Source organism: Ostrea edulis, chromosome 4 (genome assembly GCF_947568905.1).
Source record: "Ostrea edulis chromosome 4, xbOstEdul1.1, whole genome shotgun sequence".
Lineage (NCBI taxonomy): Eukaryota > Metazoa > Mollusca > Bivalvia > Ostreida > Ostreidae > Ostrea > Ostrea edulis.
This window is the reverse complement of record NC_079167.1, coordinates 74,958,402-74,980,150: the sequence shown is the minus strand read 5'-3', so window position 1 is coordinate 74,980,150 and position 21,749 is coordinate 74,958,402. Positions and strand designations below refer to the sequence as shown.

Sequence of the window (21,749 nt, the reverse complement as noted above, 5' to 3'; positions counted from 1 at the left end):
ACACATTAGGTGTGAATGTAGTGTCACTTGTAAAATATTAATAATTATACGGTTAGAGTTAGGGTTAGGGTACAATATTAATCAATACAATACATAATTACCTAATAGGATGAATTTTGATTTATAACACTGATTAAAGACACTCGACATGAAAAACAGAGACTCTATTCTATGTACAAAGAAAAAGTTATTTTTGTCAAAAAATCTCATGAACAGGAAACTAGTTAAGATATCTGCTCTCTCAGTATGCCATTCAAAAACTGAAAACATACCCTGTATAATATGTTGAGTTTTTTCGTGTTCCTCTGAGAGTTTTGGGAGGACATGGTCCAGTGAATACATGGCAGCTGCAGCCAGAACCCCTGCCTGGCGCAAACCTCCTCCTAGGGCCTTCCTCCGTCTCTTGGCTCTACAATTCAAATGTATACTTTAGTGAGAAAGGATTTCAATTATTGATGTTTAGAAGATATTCTAACACCCCCCCCCCCCTCCCCCAACATGGCATGAATAGGAAATGTTGATGAACCCAGGATCATTAGTGTGTTCTGAAATACCAAATCTGCTGTGAAATATTAAATCCAAGGCTGAAGAGGCAACAGCTATGACATATTGCCCCAATGTTCATTGTCAAAGTGCTAAATATTGCAAGCCCTGCAAATTATGTTTCAGGTTGATAAATAGTTTATCATATAGTATGCAGCCATACAATATTAAATCTACTATATTGAAGTTATAAACTATACCACATCTTATCTTACACATTTGTTTATTTTATGAATGGCTTATGTTTGTTGCAGTGAAAAAATAAGAACATATGTCCCTCAATGTGAACCTTCCTCCTGCTCTCTGATAGGAATTAAGAATATCAACCCCATCAAAATTCCTGAAAATTTTTAAAACACATTGCTTTGATATTTCATATTCTGAATCCCCTACCAGATACTCTTTGCTGCAAAACTCAAAAGACAACAGAACTCATTCCACACAAGTTAAAAATTGTGAAGAAGACCAGTAGGGCATGTTTTTTTTCAGATTAATGAGTCTCTCAGTATGGGCTTTCTCTGCCTGAGATCCAAGTGGAATCATGCATTTTTATATACGAAACAAGGACTTTCTATGAAGTAGTGAGGAGAATCAGCTTTGCAATTAAGGTTGCTCGCTACATCAAGACTAATACATTTTATGACACTAGTTATGTCACAAGATGGCGATTTAAATGTTTTGTGAAATCACTTGTATCAATCAAATAGTTTGTGTTTCTACATAGATCAGTGGTCAGTGGATAAGGCATCAGGTTACAGATCCCGAGCTCAAATCCACCAATGTCTTTTTCTTCTCCAAAATTGCATATTTTTTGCTACAGTTGTGGAGGGATGGACATGCTATGAAACCTGGTCACACATTCAGAAATATAGGTTAGGTGAAGTGTTCAAATTAGGACCAGTTGTGTGCATCTATCAACCACTGTTACATCAATCACACTGTTACATCACTCACACTGTCACATCATTCACACTGTCACATCACTCACACTGTCACATCACTCACGCTGTCACATCACTCACGCTGTCACATCACTCACACTGTCACATCACACTGTCACATCACTCACACTGTCACATCACTCACACTGTCACATCACACTGTCACATCACTCACACTGTCACATCACTCACACTGTCACATCACTCACGCTGTCACATCACTCACGCTGTCACATAGCTCACACTGTCACATTGCTCACACTTTCACATAACTCACACTGTCACATCACTCACACTGTCACATCGCTCACACTGTCACATCACTCACGCTGTCACATCACTGTCACATCACTCACACTGTCACATCACTCACACTGTCACATCACTCACACTGTCACATCACTCATACTGTTACATCACTCACACTGTCACATCACTCACACTGTCACATCACTGTCACATCACTCACACTGTCACATCACTGTCACATCACTCACAGTCACATCACTGTCACATCACTCACACTGTCACATCACTGTCATATCACTCACACTGTCACATCACTCGCACTATCACATCACTCGCATGGTCACATCAATCGAACGGTCACATCACTCACACTGTCACATCGCTCACGCTGTCACATCACTCACGCTGTCACATCACTCACGCTGTCACATCACTCACGCTGTCACATCACTCACGCTGTCACATCCCTCACGCTGTCACATCGCTCACGCTGTCACATCGCTCACGCTGTCACATCGCTCACGCTGTCACATCGCTCACACTGTCACATCGCTCACACTGTCACATCGCTCACACTGTCACATCGCTCACGCTGTCACATCACTCACGCTGTCACATCACTGTCACATCACTCACACTGTCACATCACTCACACTGTCACATCACACTGTCACATCACATCACACTGTCACATCACTCACACTGTCACATCACTCACACTGTCACCTCACTCACACTGTCACATCACACTGTCACATCACTCACACTGTCACATCACTCACACTGTCACATCACTCACACTGTCATATCACTGTCACATCACTCACACTGTCACATCACTCACACTGTTACATCACTCACACTGTCACATCACTCACACTGTCACATCACTCACACTGTCACATCACACTGTCACATCTTTCACACTGTCACATCACTCACACTGTCACATCACTCACACTGTTACATCACACTGTCACATCACTGAATGGTTATGTGCAGCGAAAGTTGCAGCATTCATACACGTTTGATTCGAGTGCAGTAGGTAGAATGTAACAGTTAAAAAACTTCAGTCTGCTGGACACTGATACAACAATAGTTCTCTGGACAAACTATCCAAGTAAGCTAAAATATCAACTGAAGGAATATAATATATCATTCATGCAGGAGTTCAATATTTCAAAGCATTTAAAATTTAACACATTGGGACATTTAAAACTTACATTTGAATGAAGTCACTTGTTCCGGCTATAATAGATCCGACTGGACAACCAAGTCCCTATAAAAAAAACGTAAAGTCATCGTAAGAAGTCATGTAGGAAGTTTACTGGATACAACAATACGACTCAAAATATATCCTGTAAAATTTTCATTGGAGGATAGGTTCCTTCCTGAACCAGTCATGTTCTACCAATACCAATACACTCACCAAAATTTTGTTTATGACAAACCCTTGTTGTTTCATCGTTTTCATTATTTGATGTGACCTTCCAAACCGATACAAAAAAATAGATAAGTGAACTTTACCAAAAACAAGTATACAAATAAGGGATAATGTCTAGGTTGACATCCAACCTACACTAGGTGCTGAAACTTAGTATTTGACAACTAACACTGCATATAAATAAGCATTTATACAGATTTATTATTTAGTTTTCATCATTTCAGGGCTAACCCCCTTCCTCCTGTACCTGGGGTATAATTTTTGTATATTCAGCTTCACTGATTATACAAATTGCCCCCCCCCCCCTTCCATTGTTTCCATACTACATGTACCAAAATACAAACATCCTAAAGATTTTTCCTTTGCTTTTGCATTATACGGTAAATTTACATGGAAATTTTTATATTTACCTTCGAGAAGCACATGTTAACCGAGTCCACACAATTTGTGATATCAGATGGTTGGACTCCCAGAGCTGTAGCAGCATGCATCAACCTTGCTCCATCAAGATGCACTTTTAATCCATGTTCCTGGGCTAGTTCATACACCTAAAGCAAATGGACATACAGTTAAACTTTGGTATCTCAAATACCATGGATAAGTCCAAGTAACTCGGAAGTCCCAATCACTTAATTCTTAAAGTTTTTGACCCTTGATATCTCAAATCCTTAAATATCTAGAATTTTTCTCTTGGTCCTATGAAGTTCGAGATAACAAGGTTTGACTGTATTTCAAATCATTGTGTATTTCATGCATCACAGTTTTAGTCTTAATTGGTATACTGACAGTAACGAACATTAACTGTAACAAGTACCGGTAACATGCTTGTTTGAATGCTCTAGTGAAAATCCAAGATGGTTGCCTGATTGGCAAATAAATTTAATACATATATTTCTCCTTGTTAGTTCATCTGAGCTGAGGGCTCAAGTGAGTTTTGTATGTATTTCTCCTTGTTAGTTCATCTGAGCTGAGGGCTCAAGTGAGTTTTGTATGGTGTCTGTGAGTATGTCTAATCATCTGTTCCAGCATAAACTTTTTGAAATTTTCATATTTTCATCTTCAAAAGAACCACAGTGACATTTTCAACAAAACTTTCTACAAGGCATCCTTATGTAAAAGTATTAAAGTTTGTTCAAATGGAAGACAATAACTGGTGTGCTTGTCACATTGCATGGATTGCATGTTTTTTTTATATCATGTGATTAAATTGTCACATGATGCTGGAATTATTTCCCAGACATTTACAGAAGTGTACATGAAATTGTGTAACTTTTCCTCAGGGCAGAGTATGCTTAAAACCATGACCCCCTGGGCTAAGATGGGACAACAAAAGTGATTTTATTTACACAGGAAATATAAAGGAAAATTAAGGGCAGGGCTACATGGAGGTTTTAAATTGTTATTCATGCATCAATTGAAGATACTGTATGTGTTTGTCTTTTCTGCTGTTAGCATCGTCACCTAATCAGATGACATCAATATACCGGTACATAGCATATTGTTAATTAGGGCCCGTGTAAGGTATTTCATACAGGTTAAGCCATTTGAAGCCTCTTTCTCATGCAGTAAGTTCCACCCACCTGCCCATCGCTATGTACTGTGAATTGTTCATTTTTATTATAATAATGTGAATCTTTGTTTGTAGAATTCGGAGAGAAGTGCATGAAAAGAGATTTTATACTTTGTATTGTGTAGTGAATTACTCGAAATAATTAAACTTCATATCCTGTTTAACGTCTTCGTGTTATTCATTAATGTTTTATGTTCGCTTGAGTGAAACGAATCAGAAAGGAAAATTCTCTAAAGAATCTAAACAAAAACCAAGAGGAAACCAAACATTGACAGACTGCGAACAATAGACCTACACAGGAAAAATGTGAATTTAAAAAACACGTGCACTCCTACATTAATACGCAAACAGACTTAAGTAAAACCTGACATGCCGAGTAATTTACAATTATAAAAACTTCTTTTCTCTTCATTCATTAGACCATCGTCTTATGATGTTCCATATGGTGATGCAATGTATGTTTGATTAAAAACAAATTCTAAATTGCTCATCTGATTCAAATAAAATATAAATAATATCAAAATCTTTCTATTCATCATTTCTTGTTGTGTCCCATATGGTGAAAGATCCAACCCAAAATAGTTCTGTTCATGCATTTATTTATTTATTGCTTTAGCTTTCATCTTTTTATTGACATATCATAAAGAAACTTTAATACGCAAAAAATAAAAAAAACACAATGAATACAAAGTAGAATATATTCATGAATGCAAAAAAAGGCAGCTGAATTAGTTTATTAAGCACATTGTTAGCTAGGTCAGCAAATATATTGATATCAAATCTTATGATGAAATAAAAAAGTATGAAGTAAAATGAAAAGATGAATTCATAAAGTTGATGCAGATATTAGACTATTATAAAACAATGGCAAAACCCATACAGCTCACGGGGTTTACATTCAACAATTCAATAGAATGCAATGATGTATTTCATGTATAAGGTGAATTAACTAAATGATGTATCCGCAGGGGCTAAGCCCGTTTTGGGCCCGAACTCTGTGATATCATAAATATAGAAAGGGGTCTAACTCTGACCCAGATAAAAAACTAACCACTCGCTTCAAATGCCTAAAAAATCTTAAACTAGGTAGGCTATGTGTAATTCATCCTTTTCCTTGTATAGATTAATGTTTTAACTAATTGCATGCCAAATTTCAAGTCACAGGTTCTTAAAATAAAGATATACGTCACCGTTCTCTCGATTTCACTTGTTTCTTTTTACTAGGACATTTACCAGTCCAGGTTTGGGCCCAAAATGGGCTTAGCCTCTGTGGATGTATCATTTGTCAAGATGATACTATATATTGATATGCATGATATGGTATGAATATTATCGTACAACAATGATAAATGTTACATACATGATAAAGCAAGAAATTTTATTTTCTAAATGCAGGTGCTTCTCACTAAATTACACAATTATAATAAAATCCTTTCATATGTTTAGGAATCTACAATATATATACATCTGTACAAGTTATATGCTACTCTATATGATATCATAACAAGAGGCCCATGGGCCACATTGCTCACTTGAGTCACCTTGGCTCATATTTAAAGATTTTTCCTATTCGCATGTAAAACTTCTATCACTATTGTTACTTCGATCAACTTACTCCTCGGGGTCATGATTTTTACAAAATTGAATCTGCACTATGTCATGAAGCTTTCATGTAAATGTAAACTTCCATGGCCAGTAATTTTTAAGAAAAAGATTTTTAATGATTTTCCCTATATATTTGTATGTAAAATTTTGATCCCCTACTGTGGCCCCATCTTACCCCCGGGGACCATGATTTTTACAAACTTCAATCTGCACTATGTCAGGAAGCTTTTGTGCAAATGTAAACTTCTTTAGCCTAATGGTTCTTAAGGAGAAAATTTTTAAAAGATTTTTTCTAATTATTAGTTATGTGAAACTTTGATCCCCTATTGTGGCCCCATCCTAACCCTAGGGGTCACGAGTTTTACAAACTTGAATCTGCACTATGTCAAGAAGCTTTCATGTAAATCTTAGCTTTTCTGGCTAAGTGGTTCTTTAGAAAAAGATTTTTCAAGATGTTCCCTATATATCTTTTTGTAAAACTTCGATCCCCTATTGTTGCCTCGTCTTACTCCCGGGGGTCATGATTTTAACAAACTTTAATCTGCACTATGTCAGGAAGCTTTCATGTAAATTTCCACTTTCCTGGCTTAGTAGTTTTTTAAAAGATTTTCCCTATAAATTTGTATGTAAAATTTGATCCCCTATTGTGGCCCCATCTAACCGCCGGGGGCCATGATTTGAACAAACTTAAATCTGCACTATGTCAGGAAGCTTTCTTGTAAATGTCAGCTCTTCTGGCCCAGTGGTTCTTGAGAAGAAGATTTTTAAATGACCCCACCCTATTTTTGCATTTTTTTTGTGATTATCTCCCCTTTGAAGAGGGCATAGCCCTTCATTTGAACAAACTTGAAAGCCCTTCACCCAAAGATGATTTTGGCCAAGTTTGATTATAATTGGCCCAGTGGTTCTGGAGAAGAAGTCGAAAATGTAAAAAGTTTACAGACAGACAGACGACGGAAAACAGGCGATCAGAAAAGATCACTTGAGCTTTCAGCTCAGGAGAGCTAAAAACATATCAGATTCATATTTGGTATAAATATATGTGACATCACAATTATACATCAGTACATAGACAGCACATGGTTGATAAATATACATAGATAGCACATGGCAGATAGTGCATTTTGTGATACATTTATACAGTGATCCCCCGTTTTACGCCACCATTTGTACCCCGGCAATTTTGGCATTATAACAGGGATGGCATTATATCAGGGGAGGGGGAGGGGGGTATGTGTACAGCTGTCATAAGAAATCAAACAAACTTTAAAAAAACATGTCAACTGTTGACTGCTTTGATGGTTTTATTTTATCAGTCATTCACAGTAAAAAGTCTATTTAATACCTGGAGAACTAATGCCAGATAATTAGCGGGGGTGACAGTAAATGACCAAATCGGACCTGTAAATACGTTGGTGGATGGCGGTATGCAGGAAATGGCGTTATAACGGGGTTTTACATAGCAAGGTAAACGGAACTTTGAACTTTTTTTGCGATATGCGGGGGTGGCATTATAACGGGGGGGGGGGGGGGGGGGGGGGGGGGGGGGGGGGGGGGGGGGGGGGAGGGCAATATAGTGGGGGATCACTGTAATATACATCATAAGTGATAAAAAATAACTTGATATTATTCAGAATATATCAGTAATTTGGTCTAGAGTACCTGGTAACTCCTGTGTGGACTTGGTTTAGATAAAAGTAGGTCAAATCCTGAATCTGAAGCAAAATTGGTAGTATGCATCGATTTATGCTTACCTAGATGCAGCATGTGATTCAGGTGTGGAAATATAATCATGAAAATGGATAGACATATGTATACCGGGTAAATAAATGACATCCTTAGATGTGTTGTTCACGTACGTTTAGTCCAAGTATGAAAGAATCAGACAAGATGTTGGTAACATCTCCAAACTTTAACAAGGCTATTTGTTTAGAAAATATAGGTCACACTTTGGCTGATTCCACACAAGTTTTGTCCAGATATAGGGCCTCTACTTATGCAGGAATCTTGCTGAGTCTAAAAACCTAAAACTCCTCTAACCTGGTCAGCTCCCAGATCCATGAAACCATCTACATCAGGTGCTGATATGTCAGAGTAAACATCCAGGGATGGAACTCCCTTGCAAGTTTTGTTCAGATAGGGCATACTATTGCTTAGAAATTGAATGGAGCTTTGAAACTTTTTATCACCAGTCATATGTTTTTTTTCTTCAAAATTAATAATGAAAATCTAAAATCATGGCATGCTTGTTCTCCATGAATTAGCACCAAGGGAAGAACTGTTTTTGAGGACTGGCAATGTTACCCACACTACATGCTGTATTCATTTCATTACACTTAACATATCATACTGTCCTGTGTTATAAAGCTATAAGTATTCATAAACGATGTAAAAACTATCACATGCTCCTAATGACACACATGTAGTTCACTGTAGATTTCAGTTTGATGAATGATCTCATGTGAGAATAGAAACGAGGATTGATTAAAAACAAACCAAAATTATCACAGAAGTCAGAATGGAGACAAGATATTCCAGTAAAATGAGAAATCTAATTTAAACAGGATTTCTTAGAGGTATCATAAAATATTTTTTAAAATGGAGACTCGCTGTGTTCACTACAGTGGAGTGAATTTTCCTTTACTCATCGAATGTTTCTCAGCCAATCAAATTCAAGTATTCTCCGGGAACATAATAAAAGACACTGTTCCTAAACCATATGTTTAAAAAAATAATACAATGGAAAGAGATAACATACCTTTTTCATGTAAGACACTGGTACAACTTTTCCTCCACAATAATTGTGTGTGTTTTCTATACAGATCAGTCGAGTGTAGGGGAAATGAGGGTCATCGCTCATTCTAATCCTCTCTCTCATCTTGTCCAGATCCATCGTCCCATCCTCTTTATTTTCTACAGTAGAGGCCAGTAAACCACCAAACTGTAAAAAAGAAAAAAAACGTTCAAGATGAAGTCAGGAGAATCTCAGTTTTCTCCTACTTAGTCTGAAGATAGTGTTTAAAAGTGTAATGAAGTTGGAAATTGATATATATATATATATACATTTGCACTTAAAAATTATGCATACTCAACCACTTGGCTCCTTTTGATTCATAAATAAACATTTTTTGAAGATTTACCTTTAATTAGACTAATTAGCAGAAACAGCATTATAAGTGGATGATAATGCACTCAGACACACAACTACTTCTATACTAGTGTGTGTGTATGCTGATAATGCACTCAGACACACACCTACGTCTATACTAGTGTGTGTGTATGATGATAATGCACTCAGACACACACCCACCTCTATACTAGTGTGTGTGTGTATGATAATTACGTCACTCATTATCTCTTCGCACTTTGTGGATCAGCGCATTGGTCGAACAGGATTTGTTCACATTCACCCCTTAAACAACTTATTGACTGGCAAGCCAAAAACAATTTACATGTAATTTGAAGTGTATAATATACATTTGCAGATTCAGTTCTAAACTTTTTTGTACATATTTTACTTTTGTAAAACTTTTCCGTTTGTCCTGAGGAAGGGACGGGTCATTCCTAAAATTTTACAACACAACTGTTCATGTTCAATCTGATTAAAATTGGCTCCTCGATCTGCTTCTTTATTTTTATGTTGTTGGTCGTTACATGCATAGTGACAACATAAAAATAAAGGAAAGGATCAAGATGATTTTAATTAGATTGGTTCATGTCGTTCATTTCAGCACTTTATATATGTAGAGAGAGAGAGAGAGAGAGAGAGAGAGAGAGAGAGAGAGAGAGAGAGGTGTATATATGTAGAGTGGTTGAGTGAGAAAGAGAGGGGCGAGAGAGAGAGAGAGAGACAGAGAGAGAGAGAGAGAGAGAGAGAGAGAGAGAGAGAGAGAGAGAGAGAGAGAGAGAGAGAAAGGGAGAGAGAGAGAGAGAGAGAGAGAGAGAGAGAGAGAGAGAGAGAGAGAGAGAGAGAGAGAGAGAGAGTGCGCGTGCACGAGCTCACTGCATGAGTATACATATATTCTTCATTTGTAAATACATCTACATGTTAAATTTAGTGAACACATGAGTTAGTAGAACTTAAAACAAATCCAGTGCTATGATCATGGTGCATTAAACAGAACAAAGAACATCTAATGAATCTGTTAAGTTACTTGTGCTATGTTTCCTTGTTCATGGACAAAAATATGACTTTTGTGACCCAGAACAACTTCCAACCCTCTCTCAGGACAGTGAGTTAAAACTGAAACAAAATGCAATTGTTATATAGTTTTCTTTGATGTCCTTGACGGTCAGCTATAAAATATTTCAAATGATCTGACTGGACAATCAGTTGTAATAGCAGTACAAACCTGAGATCAGATTCCCCATGGTACCAGTAGGAACGAACAAGGCTGCTTCTTTGTTAAACAATTTGGCAATTCTGTCCTGAAGAGCTTTAAAAAGGAAAGACATAGTGCATACAAGAACTGACAAACACTCTGCTCTTAGTATCAATATAAACCTCAGTGTCTCCTACCATTAATTGTTGGATCTTCTCCCATGACATCATCACCAACCTCTGCTGTTGCCATGGCATTCCTCATTCCTGGTGAAGGCTTTGTCACCGTGTCACTCCTGAGATCCACCACATGTACGTCTGGCTGAGGATGCTGGGATAGCTTGTGTTCGTAATAACATCTCTTACTGTACTGAGGGGACACCTCTTGTAGTATTGGGCTTAACTTTCTCAGGCAGAGTGCCCTCTTCATGCTAGGAAACATTTAATTGGTCCAGAGTATGTCTTATCTTCCAAAGTGCTACAGACAAGAAAACAATAAGGTACGACATTGAACTAGTAAGAAAACAATAAGGTACGACATTGAACTAGTAAGAAAACAATAAGGTACGACATTGAACTAGTACTACAGACTCATGATGTAACATTCTTAAAACAGCAATGACAAACCCTGCTCGATGACAAACCCTGCTCGATGGCACCACTTGTAATCTGATCACACACTTAAACAAGAGGCCCATGGGCCACATCGCTCACCTGAGTCACTTTGGCCCATATCTGAAGACTTTCCATATATATTTGCATGTAAAACCTTAGTCCCTATTATGGCCCAAACTACCCTTTGCAAACTTGAATTTACACTATGTCAGAAAGCTTTCATGTAAATGTCAACTTCTTTGGCCCAATGGTTCTTGAGAAGAAGATTTTTAAAGCTTTTTCCTATATTTGTATGTAAAACTTTGACCCCCCCCCCCACTTGTGGCCCCATCCTACCCCCCGGGGGCCATGATTTGAACAATCTTGAATCTTCACTATGTCAGAAAGTTTTCTTGAAAATATCAGCTTTTCTGACTCAGTGGTTATTGAGAAAAAGATTTTAACTATATATTTGTATGTAAAACTTTGATCCCCCTTGTGGCCTCATCCTACCCCCAGGGGCCATGATTTGAACAAACTTGAATCTGCACTATGTCAAAAAGTTTTCATGTAAAAATCAGCTTTTCTGGCTCAGTGGTTCTTGAGAAGAAGATTTTTAAAGATTTTTCCTATATATTTGTATGTAAAACTTTGATCCCCTATTGTGGCCCCATCCAACCCCCGGGGGCCATGATTTGAACAAACTTGAATCTGCATTATGTCAGGAAGCTTTCATGTAAATCTCAGCTTTTCTGGCTTAGTGGTTCTTGAGAAGAAGATTTTTAAAGTTTTTCCCTATATATTTGTGTGTAAAACTTTGATCCACCCCTTGGGGCCCCATATTATCCCCGGGGGCCATGATTTGAACAAACTTGAATCTGCAGTATGTCAGAAAGTTTTCATGTAAAAATCAATTTTTCTGGCTCAGTGGTTCTTGAGAAGAAGATTTTTAAAGATTTTTCCTATATATTTGTATGTAAAACTTTGATCCCCTATTGTGGCCCCATCCAACCCCAGGGGCCCATGATTTGAACAAACTTGAATCTGCATTATGTCAGGAAGCTTTCATGTAAATCTCAGCTTTTCTGGCTTAGTGGTTCTTGAGAAGAAGATTTTTAAAGTTTTTCCCTATATATTTATATGTAAAATTTTGATCCCCCCTTGTGGCCCCATCCTACCACCGGGGGCCATGATTTGAACAAACTTGAATCTGCAATATGTCAGGAAGCTTTCAGGTAAATTTCAGCTCTTCTGGCCCAGTGGTTCTTGAGAAGAAGATTTTTAAATGACCCCACCCTATTTTTGCATTTTTGTGATTATCTCCCCTTTGAAAGGGACATGGCCCTTCATTTGAACAAACTTGAAAGCCCTTCACCCAAGGATGCTTTTGGCCAAGTTAGGTTGAAATTGGCCCAGTGGTTCTGGAGAAGAAGTCGAAAATGTGAAAAGTTTACAGACGGACAGACAGACAGACGGACGGACAGACAGACGGACGCCGGACAAAATGTGATCAGAATAGCTCACTTGAACCTTCGGTTCAGGTGAGCTAACCCCCCCCCCCCCCCCCAAACAATCTCTTCCTTCTCAGTGGAAACTGATCTCTTGCTGTGGTGTTCAATTCAACAATATTCATTTTAGTTCATAAGATATGTCAAATCAATATCTCCCAGTGAACTTGGAAATAAAAAACACCACCAAGTTTTCAACATCTGTTTCATAGTTAGATGTTTTACTGATATCATAGTCCCTGAACAGTTGTACTTTCCCTGTTTGCTCACCATTTGTTTACTCTCCATTCAGAGTTTACCTGAACCCCTTGCATTCATTGTTCATGAAGCATTCATCATTTGCTCACCATTCGTTCAGTCTTTTTGTCTTTAGGGAGCACCAAATTAACATAAATAATTCAAGATATCATAAATTATTTGAAATATTTTTAATTCAATTATTGTGTGCAATAATTCAATTGACATGCACATAAAATCAATTATTGATCTCATCAATTGAATTGATGAGCATTAACTGAATTATTGTGGGTACTAATTGATTTGATGTGTGCATCAATCAATTGAATCATTGTGGACAATAATTAAATTCATACACACATCAAATTAATCATTGCTCTCATTAATTGAATTGATGTACAAATCAATTCATTTATTGCTCTCAGCAATATGGTATGTGGAATTATTGCTTGCAAAATTTAAAATTGGAGCTTTGCATAAATGATCTCTTTAATTCAGTCAAAGATATCTTTGATTATGTACAACTTTGTATAATGAATTAATTTGCACATCAATTCTTTTAAAGAGAGCAACAATTCAATTAAAGAGATGATTTATTCAATTGGGGATATGTTGAATTGAAGATATCTCTTATTAAATAGCCTAATTGCTTTCTAAAAGAATTATTGTGCATATCAATTGAATTAATGATATCCTTAATTCAGTTGAAGAGGGCAATGCATGCATTGAGTTGATGAATGCAATAATTCAATCGAAGAGAACAATACAAAATGTAATTCAATTATTTCGTGGATTATCAGCTGTGAAAATTCAAATAAAACACGAGTCCACTCATCAATTTTTTATATCATCGAAACATCCTAAAGAGGTATAGTGCTTTTGCTGACGAAACGGCCGACTCAGAAATCTAAAGGGAAAACACCGGTTTCCAATAATAGACTGGTGTGTTATTTTTAAATATAAGGCCAACGTTTTTAATGTTTTGTTAATCAAGATAAATAACTGCAAAAGTTTAGCATTACTGACATTTATACGAGTCGTTCTTTAATCAATAAACCATGTTCCTATGTGGAATGATGAACAGTACAAGATTTTCATAGGTGCATTCATATCACACAACAACCCTTTTACATAGGCATTACTTAGCTCACTGTCTTTTTCTGACATGGCTGCAGCACCTTTAATAGATTTCATCAGTTCATTTGCCTTTGGTTGATAATTTGAGTGTTTAGCTTTGTCTAAATATCATATGACAGTTGCTAAATGAGTTTTTATATTTACTTTTGAGAAGTCAATCTGTATAACAGTTCTTTTCCTCCCTTGACCTATTTTTACTTATTACATGCTGTGCATTTGTGCCCCTTTTCTTGTAGTATTTGTTTAGCTTTTCGTCAGCCACATTACGGTTTGAAAATCCTGTGCACACAGGAACAGGTTAAAAATTAATGTAAACAAACGGAACTACAGTGATCTCGGAATAAATTCTTTTCTTTAAGTCGTAACTTGCAAATAATGATGAAAATGACTAATATTTGTTATAATATATGTATCACATTTATAGCACACCCCCCCCCCCCCCAAAATGAAAAGCAAAAAAAAAAAAAAAAAAAGTGAATGAGAAAATATTGGACTTGAACTCGGAATGTATGCTTTAAATGTAAGATTACCGAGCACCTAAACCACTAGGCCACCCAGGCATGTAAGTTTAAAGGTTTAACGTTTGACAGGCTGCGAAATCTCAAGGAAAATTTTGAGAATGATTTTTGTCATATTTTAGCCATTTTCTACAAGAGGGCCACCTTAAACCAAATTTCCTTAAATGGACTTATGTACATCCATACTCAGGTATAACAATATCAGTGTTTTATTTCTGGTTTAGGGTGGCCTTTTGCAACAGTTTGCATTTTTTAGGCCCATTATGTTACATCTACTATATATACTCTATATAATCACGACGATTTTTATGATTATCAAATAACGATACTATCAACATATAGATATCTTTATTAAGTAATTTGGGTAAACACAAGTATAAACTGACATTGTATAGCAGAAAATTTGTAAATAATGATATTCAAGAAAAAAGTATCTGTCGACGAAATGGCATACCAAGTGCGCTATACTTCTTTCATAAATCAATGTCAGATGACTGGTTCTGTGGTTGATATCCAAGTAAGTGTTGTTCTTTTCAAATATCGAAATATTTTTTTCCATATATGTGATCATTAAAGTAACGATTTGCATTTCCCTCATTGAAATATTCTTACAAAATAGATACACAATGTATAGGTATTTAAACAGTATTTTATTATGATAATTCATAATATAGGATTGGACAGCAGGCACTGCCTATACAAGTCCTCTCCGTGAGGCATAAGTATGAACTCAATAAGTATTTTTTCTACACTTTGAGTTAAGTCTGATTGCATGTTTGGTTGAATTTTATGGGGGTGCTTTTTCCAACAAGAGTTTAGATCTACTAATTCATACACGACACCGAACAGAAATTTACTTGAATGAAAAGCACTGCGAATCTGCAATTTGTGAAATAAATGCAAAGAGTGGCTTCAACTTCAGTACAATTTATTCCTACATCACTGACATAGCAACACTTGCACATATTTATGTAGTAATATTTCATTATCATCTGCATATGGCATTGTATCTCTCACAACTGATTTGATACATAAGTCTTGGAGCGTTTTCTGTGTATGATCAATGTCTAAAATGAGGAAGGCTGCTAAAATATAAGTTGATGTTACATGGATTTCAACAGTATCATTTAAAGTCATCATTTTCACAAATTCTATGGTCATTATATTAATCTAAACCTATACAGCCTGTCATTATGTTGAATGTTGTCTGAAGCATTTCATAATGAATTTGACTACAGATTACTCGGTTTACCTGATAATACAGAGAGCTTGTACAGCAGTTGTGAACAGTCACTAGGGGATGCTTACTCCTCCTAAGTACTGGTGCTTCCTGTGACCAGTCACTAGGGGATGCTTACTCCTCCTAAGTACTGGTGCTTCCTGTGACCAGTCACTAGGGGATGCTTACTCCTCCTAAGTACTACAGTTGTGAACAGTCACTAGGGGATGCTTACTCCTCCTAAGTACTGGTGCTTCCTGTGAAAAGTCACTAGGGGATGCTTACTCCTCCTAAGTACTGGTGCTTCCTGTGACCAGTCACTAGGGGATGCTTACTCCTCCTAAGTACTGGTGCTTCCTGTGAACAGTCACTAGGGGATGCTTACTCCTCCTAAGTACTGGTGCTTCCTGTGAACAGTCACTAGGGGATGCTTACTCCTCCTAAGTACTGGTGCTTCCTGTGAACAGTCACTAGGGGATGCTTACTCCTCCTAAGTACTGGTGCTTCCTGTGACCAGTCACTAGGGGATGCTTACTCCTCCTAAGTACTGGTGCTTCCTGTGACCAGTCACTAGGGGATGCTTACTCCTCCTAAGTACTGGTGCTTCCTGTGACCAGTCACTAGGGGATGCTTACTCCTCCTAAGTACTGGTGCTTCCTGGAATTTGTGTTTGTCCTACTTTCGTATTCTTTGTAGCAGTTATTAGAATGATTACTTTTTTGTTATCTTCACTCTTCATTTGTATTAGCATTTAGAAACAAAATTATGTTGGCATCAATATAAAAATGATCAACAACAGTTGTGCACGTTTCTTTTCATGTTCATCGATACTGTTGTTAAACGTCTCCATGAGTGAAAAATTCTTGAGAGGGACATTAAACAATCAATCAATATCCTTATCTGTTCTTTAAATATATAGTATTCTAACAAGCGCCCAAAAACTCACAGGCACCTGAAGTATGGATATTACTACCCCCCCCCCCCCCCCCCTCTTTTTTTTTGATAATTTTTTTTTTGGCGGCAATAATTCTCTGAAATGTGTGATTTCCCGGTCTATCTCATCCCTCTTTCGATTCATGTAATCGTTTCACGCTTTTTGTAAGCTTTAGAGATTGGCCTTCTACCGGTATAATAATAAAATACTAATGTAACTAGCGCATTGTGACTGTCAAATCCAGCAGACTGAAATTTATATTGATCAGCATGTGTGTTCTGAAGTCCCCCAAGTCTCCCCCTCTAAGCTCAATAGATCACAACCTGGGCACTGTCACACAACATAAAATTATAGTTTAAGAAAAAATCTGTATGTACACTAGGCCTAGTAGTGACCTCAATTTTGACTTCTAAAACTAAAATTCATGTTTACATTAAAAGCGTCAATCACAAGTACCAAAACTGTCCTGCTTAATTTTCCTTGGTGATCTTCACTGACATTGCGTCAATATTCTAAAATTTCATATAGTAAGTTTAAATACAACAACAAATGAAAATATAGAGCATACCTGTTATGTTGTTAATGTAGGTCAAAAATTACAGTTATCTGCCCTTGCTCAAACAACTCGTGCACAAAATGATTCTTGTTGTTTTTACAGTCACTCTTTCTTGCAATAACAAATTCACATCACAGAAATGTTTAGCTCATGAAACTTTATTTTTATTTGAAACAAATAATGAATATTGCTAGTCCCATACAAAATATTTTTAAAAGTTGTACATATATAGGATAAATGATATACATGTATATACAAATATGAAATCACAATTTTTATCACATGTAAGACACTTTCAAGTCCATGTCTTCTGTCTATGTTACTGCCACACCTGTAGAAATAAACAAATGATATCAATATTGTTTATACTGAATTCAAAAAAGGTTGAAAAACTGCAAAGATTCTGTGTGGTTGAAGATTTGGCATGTACTCTTAGTACCTTCACTGTACTGTCAACGGAACCCGAAAATATCCTTCCCCGCGACACGGCCAAGCAAGCGACACTTCCCTGGTGTCTTAGTAGTGTCTGAGTACAAATCATGTTGTCCATGCTCCACACCTGTATCATATGAACAAATTGGCATATACCATATTGCAAGGGAAAAAATACCAAAAAAATACAAATGTTAGTTCTGAATATTAAGCATTAAATCATCAATACACGTGAAATGACCATATAGAAATTAGAGCATAGAGATGTTACGATTACTTTTTCCCCAAGGAGTGCAAAGTCTGCAGACTCACTTTTCTGTTCACTGTTCAAAAGTCTGTGCATTTGTTTTCAATTCAATTATATCTATTTAGATTACTCTCAGTTATGTAAAACTCTATGAATTTATGTAATTTTATGTAATTTATGTAAAACTCTATGAATTTATGATCATTACCAGAGATACAGAGGAAGTATGCATCAGTTGGAAAAAAAGTATGCCCACAAATTAAAAACTAGGTCGTACTTCACTGCTAAATTTTTTTTATTATAAGTCTCTTGAAGGTTATTAAATCAGTAAGTAACTCAATATTTTTCCTAGTTTTCAAAATAGCCTTTAAATACATGTATACTGAAAATTTTGGTCCACAAGAAAATCTCCATTTGTCAAAATATGAAAATATGTAAATGTGATTCTACTGCATTGTGACACATTAAGGTTGATCGATCCTCGTGTGATGTCATAGGTTTTCGATCCACCTTAAATACACATTTTTATTACAAAAATAAAAGTACTGACTCTGAGAGATCTGTCATATGAGGCACTGAATACTTTCGTCCCTGACGTTGTGTGAAGCACGGCCATACTGTACACCGTCCCCGTGTGTCCTTTAAGGGTCACCACCAATTCCTTGGAGCCTAGTTCCCACACCTAACACAGCAAAATAGTTCACCTTGAAATTGCTTTCAACAAAATATTTCTTAGCATGTCTAAAACCACGAGAACTATGGATGTAAATCTGTACTAGAAAATAAATCTTACATGGATGACATTTTCGTAGGTGCCACAGAGAATGTGGTGATTAGTGACTGCTATACTATACACACTTCCTTCTGAAGTCTCGAGATTGTGAACAACGTCCAGCGTGTCCAAATCCCAGATCTGAAAAGAAAACATTCTGTTTACTTCAGAATATCATGTGCATGTGTCCACCTTTTTGTCTTCTTCAACTTTTTGACTATGTAGTCAGATTGACCCATGGTATTTTCATCCATCAATAATTCAGGTTTTTTATTTTAAAATTGGGAAATTGTGCAGATCTGTTGATCTGTATATTTTACCTCAAAGCAGAAAATACTGAATTCAGTCAGTGAAGAAATGGATTTAACAGGTTACCATTACCTTAATTGTTTGGTAGGAACCACTGTACAGGTGGTTCTGGGTGGCTACCAGCGCCCTGACCCAGTGGTTCATTCCAGTGAGTTCCTTCTTCAGCTCCATTGTGTGAGCATCCCAAACCTAAGAATGAATACAAGGGATCATCTTTTAACTTCAAGTTCATATTAATCAACATTTTGTCCTGACATTACTATCAAGCACATGTGAAATCTGATGGCTCAGTTTTCAAGGATTTTACAAATTTTGTATCAAGTCTTTTATATTTAAAATGAAAAAGATTTGATGCATATAAATCTTTTTTGTACCTTGACCACTTTTAAAGATCCACTAAACAGCATGTTTTTGGCCGAGGTTAGAGTACATACAGGATTTTCATGAGCTTCAACAGAATTCTCTTTCTCAAAGTTCTCAATATTCCAGACCTAAAATCAAAAATGCACATGTATCATCAAATAACATCAAATTGTAACTTAGAATTTAAAGGAAATTCTCATTTTTACTGAATGTTTCAATATATTGAGACACCCAGCACCTGCATACAGTGTACATACACACTCTCTTTCTCTTGCTCCCCCCTCTCTTCCTCTCTTCTTAACCCCCTCTCATTACCCCCCCCCCTCTCTTCTTCCCCCTCTTTCTCTTCCTCTCTGCCTCCCCTTTTCTATCTCTCTTCCTCTCTACCTACCCCCCTCTCCCTCTTTCTGTCTCACCCCTTCCTAGCTCTCTCTCTCTCTTCTCTTCTCTCTCTCTCTTGCTCTCTTTCTCTTGCTCTCTCCCTCTCTCTTGCTCTCTCTCTCTCTTGCTCTCCCCCTCTCTCTTTCTCTCTCTCTCCCCTCTCTCTGTCTGTCTCTCTCTCTCTTTCTCTCCCTCTCTCTCTCTCTCGCTCTTCCTCTCCCCTCTCTTCCCCTCTCTCTGTCTCTCTCTCTCTTGCTCTCCCTCTTTCTCTCTCTCTTTTCCCCCTCTCTCTCTGTCTCTCTCTCCCTCTTGCCCCCCTCTCTCTTCCTCTCTCTCTCTCTCCCTCTCTTTCTCTCTCTTCCTCTCCTCTCTCTCCCTCTCTTTCTCTTGCTCTCTCTCTTGTTCTCCCCCTCTCTCTCTGTCTCTCTCTCTTGCTCTCTCTCTTTCTCTCTTCCTCTCTCTCTCCCCCTCTCTCTCTCTCTTGCTCTCCCTCTCTTTCTCTCTCACTCTTCCTCTCCTCTCTCTACCTCTCTCTTTCTCTCCCTCTCTTTCTCTCTCTCTCCCCTCTCTCTTTCTCTCCCTCTCTCTCTCTTGTTCTCCCCCCTCTTTCTCTCTTACCATAATCCTACAATCTTGTGATCCACTGTACAGTTTGTTGCTCCATGTACACAGTGCCAAAACAATCCCGGTGTGTCCCTCCATTGTTTTCAGACATCTGTAATTGTTTCCAGTGTCCCATACCTACAAAAGTATAACATAAGCATAACATGCAAAATCAACAAAAGAGGAACTCTGCTTAGTTACCTCTGTTCAAATTCATTATATTTCATTGAATTTTATCAAATCAATAAATGAGATTCTTCTTCCTAATGGTGGCCCAATTCCAACAAGTTTCAAGGATGTCAATTCAAAGTTTATGTGAACCAGAACCCTGTGAAAGCATGACTAAACCTTAAGAAAACACCCCCCCCCCCCTCCAATCTAATGTTTCTACACTGTAGAAAAAATAATGACACAAATTACCTTTATTGTTTTGTCAGAAGATCCACTGAAAAGAAACTCTCCATACTCTGTTAAGCACCAAACAGGTCCCTGAAAACATTCATCATAAAAAGTAGTTATCATGCTGTCATTAAAAACTTCAACAGAGAAACACTGCTGGTAACATGCAAATCCACCAATTACTGTTAAGCACCAAACAGGTCCCTGAAAACATTCATCATAAAAAGTAGTTATCATGCTGTCATTAAAAACTTCAACAGAGAAACACTGCTGGTAACATGCAAATCCACCAATTACTGTTAAGCACCAAACAGGTCCCTGAAAACATTCATCATAAAAAGTAGTTATCATGCTGTCATTAAAAACTTCAACAGAGAAACACTGCTGGTAACATGCAAATCCACCAATTATTGTTTAATGTAAATTTGTGGCTGGTTTAACACTGCTTGATCATCATTCATAATTTTTGTGAAAATTTGTATATAAGGCACACAAGAGTGCTTAAAATCATATCAATTTTACCTCCAGATTACATGTTTTTAAAAAATACTTCATTTAATATTTGAAGAGCAGAATCCAATGAGAGCCTTCAAAATTTCAACAAATTGTCGCTCATACAGCAGCCAATCAGAGAACATACAGAGTGAGCCAATGATTCGCTCATACAGCAGCCAATCAGAGTGAGCCAATGATTCACTGCAGGCAGATTAATTTATCCACCTGTGCTTACAAAGGATTATCTCCATCACATTTACATTTCTACAATTCTGGTACACATCCTAAACTTGAAGAACTTTTCTGGAATCTTAACACATTTCATAAGTCGAACATATCATTAACAGTAATCAACAATTCTCCAATTCACAA

General features: G+C 37.1%; 1 protein-coding gene across 1 annotated transcript in view; it reads right to left on the bottom strand.

Annotated features, from left to right (window-relative positions):
* Positions 1–21,749, bottom strand: part of LOC125669151 (uncharacterized) — a 55,988-nt gene that overhangs the window by 21,625 nt on the left and 12,614 nt on the right. The window contains exons 14-27 of the mRNA XM_048903600.2: positions 20,904–20,972; positions 20,499–20,621; positions 19,511–19,627; positions 19,209–19,325; positions 18,849–18,968; positions 18,606–18,737; positions 17,816–17,935; positions 10,872–11,013; positions 10,705–10,788; positions 10,507–10,595; positions 9,111–9,293; positions 3,588–3,725; positions 2,957–3,012; positions 273–409 (exon numbers count right to left, since the gene is read on the bottom strand). Coding sequence (XP_048759557.1) covers positions 273–409; positions 2,957–3,012; positions 3,588–3,725; positions 9,111–9,293; positions 10,507–10,595; positions 10,705–10,788; positions 10,872–11,013; positions 17,816–17,935; positions 18,606–18,737; positions 18,849–18,968; positions 19,209–19,325; positions 19,511–19,627; positions 20,499–20,621; positions 20,904–20,972 — 1,627 coding nt within the window. The remainder of the gene's footprint in view (positions 1–272; positions 410–2,956; positions 3,013–3,587; positions 3,726–9,110; positions 9,294–10,506; positions 10,596–10,704; positions 10,789–10,871; positions 11,014–17,815; positions 17,936–18,605; positions 18,738–18,848; positions 18,969–19,208; positions 19,326–19,510; positions 19,628–20,498; positions 20,622–20,903; positions 20,973–21,749) is intronic.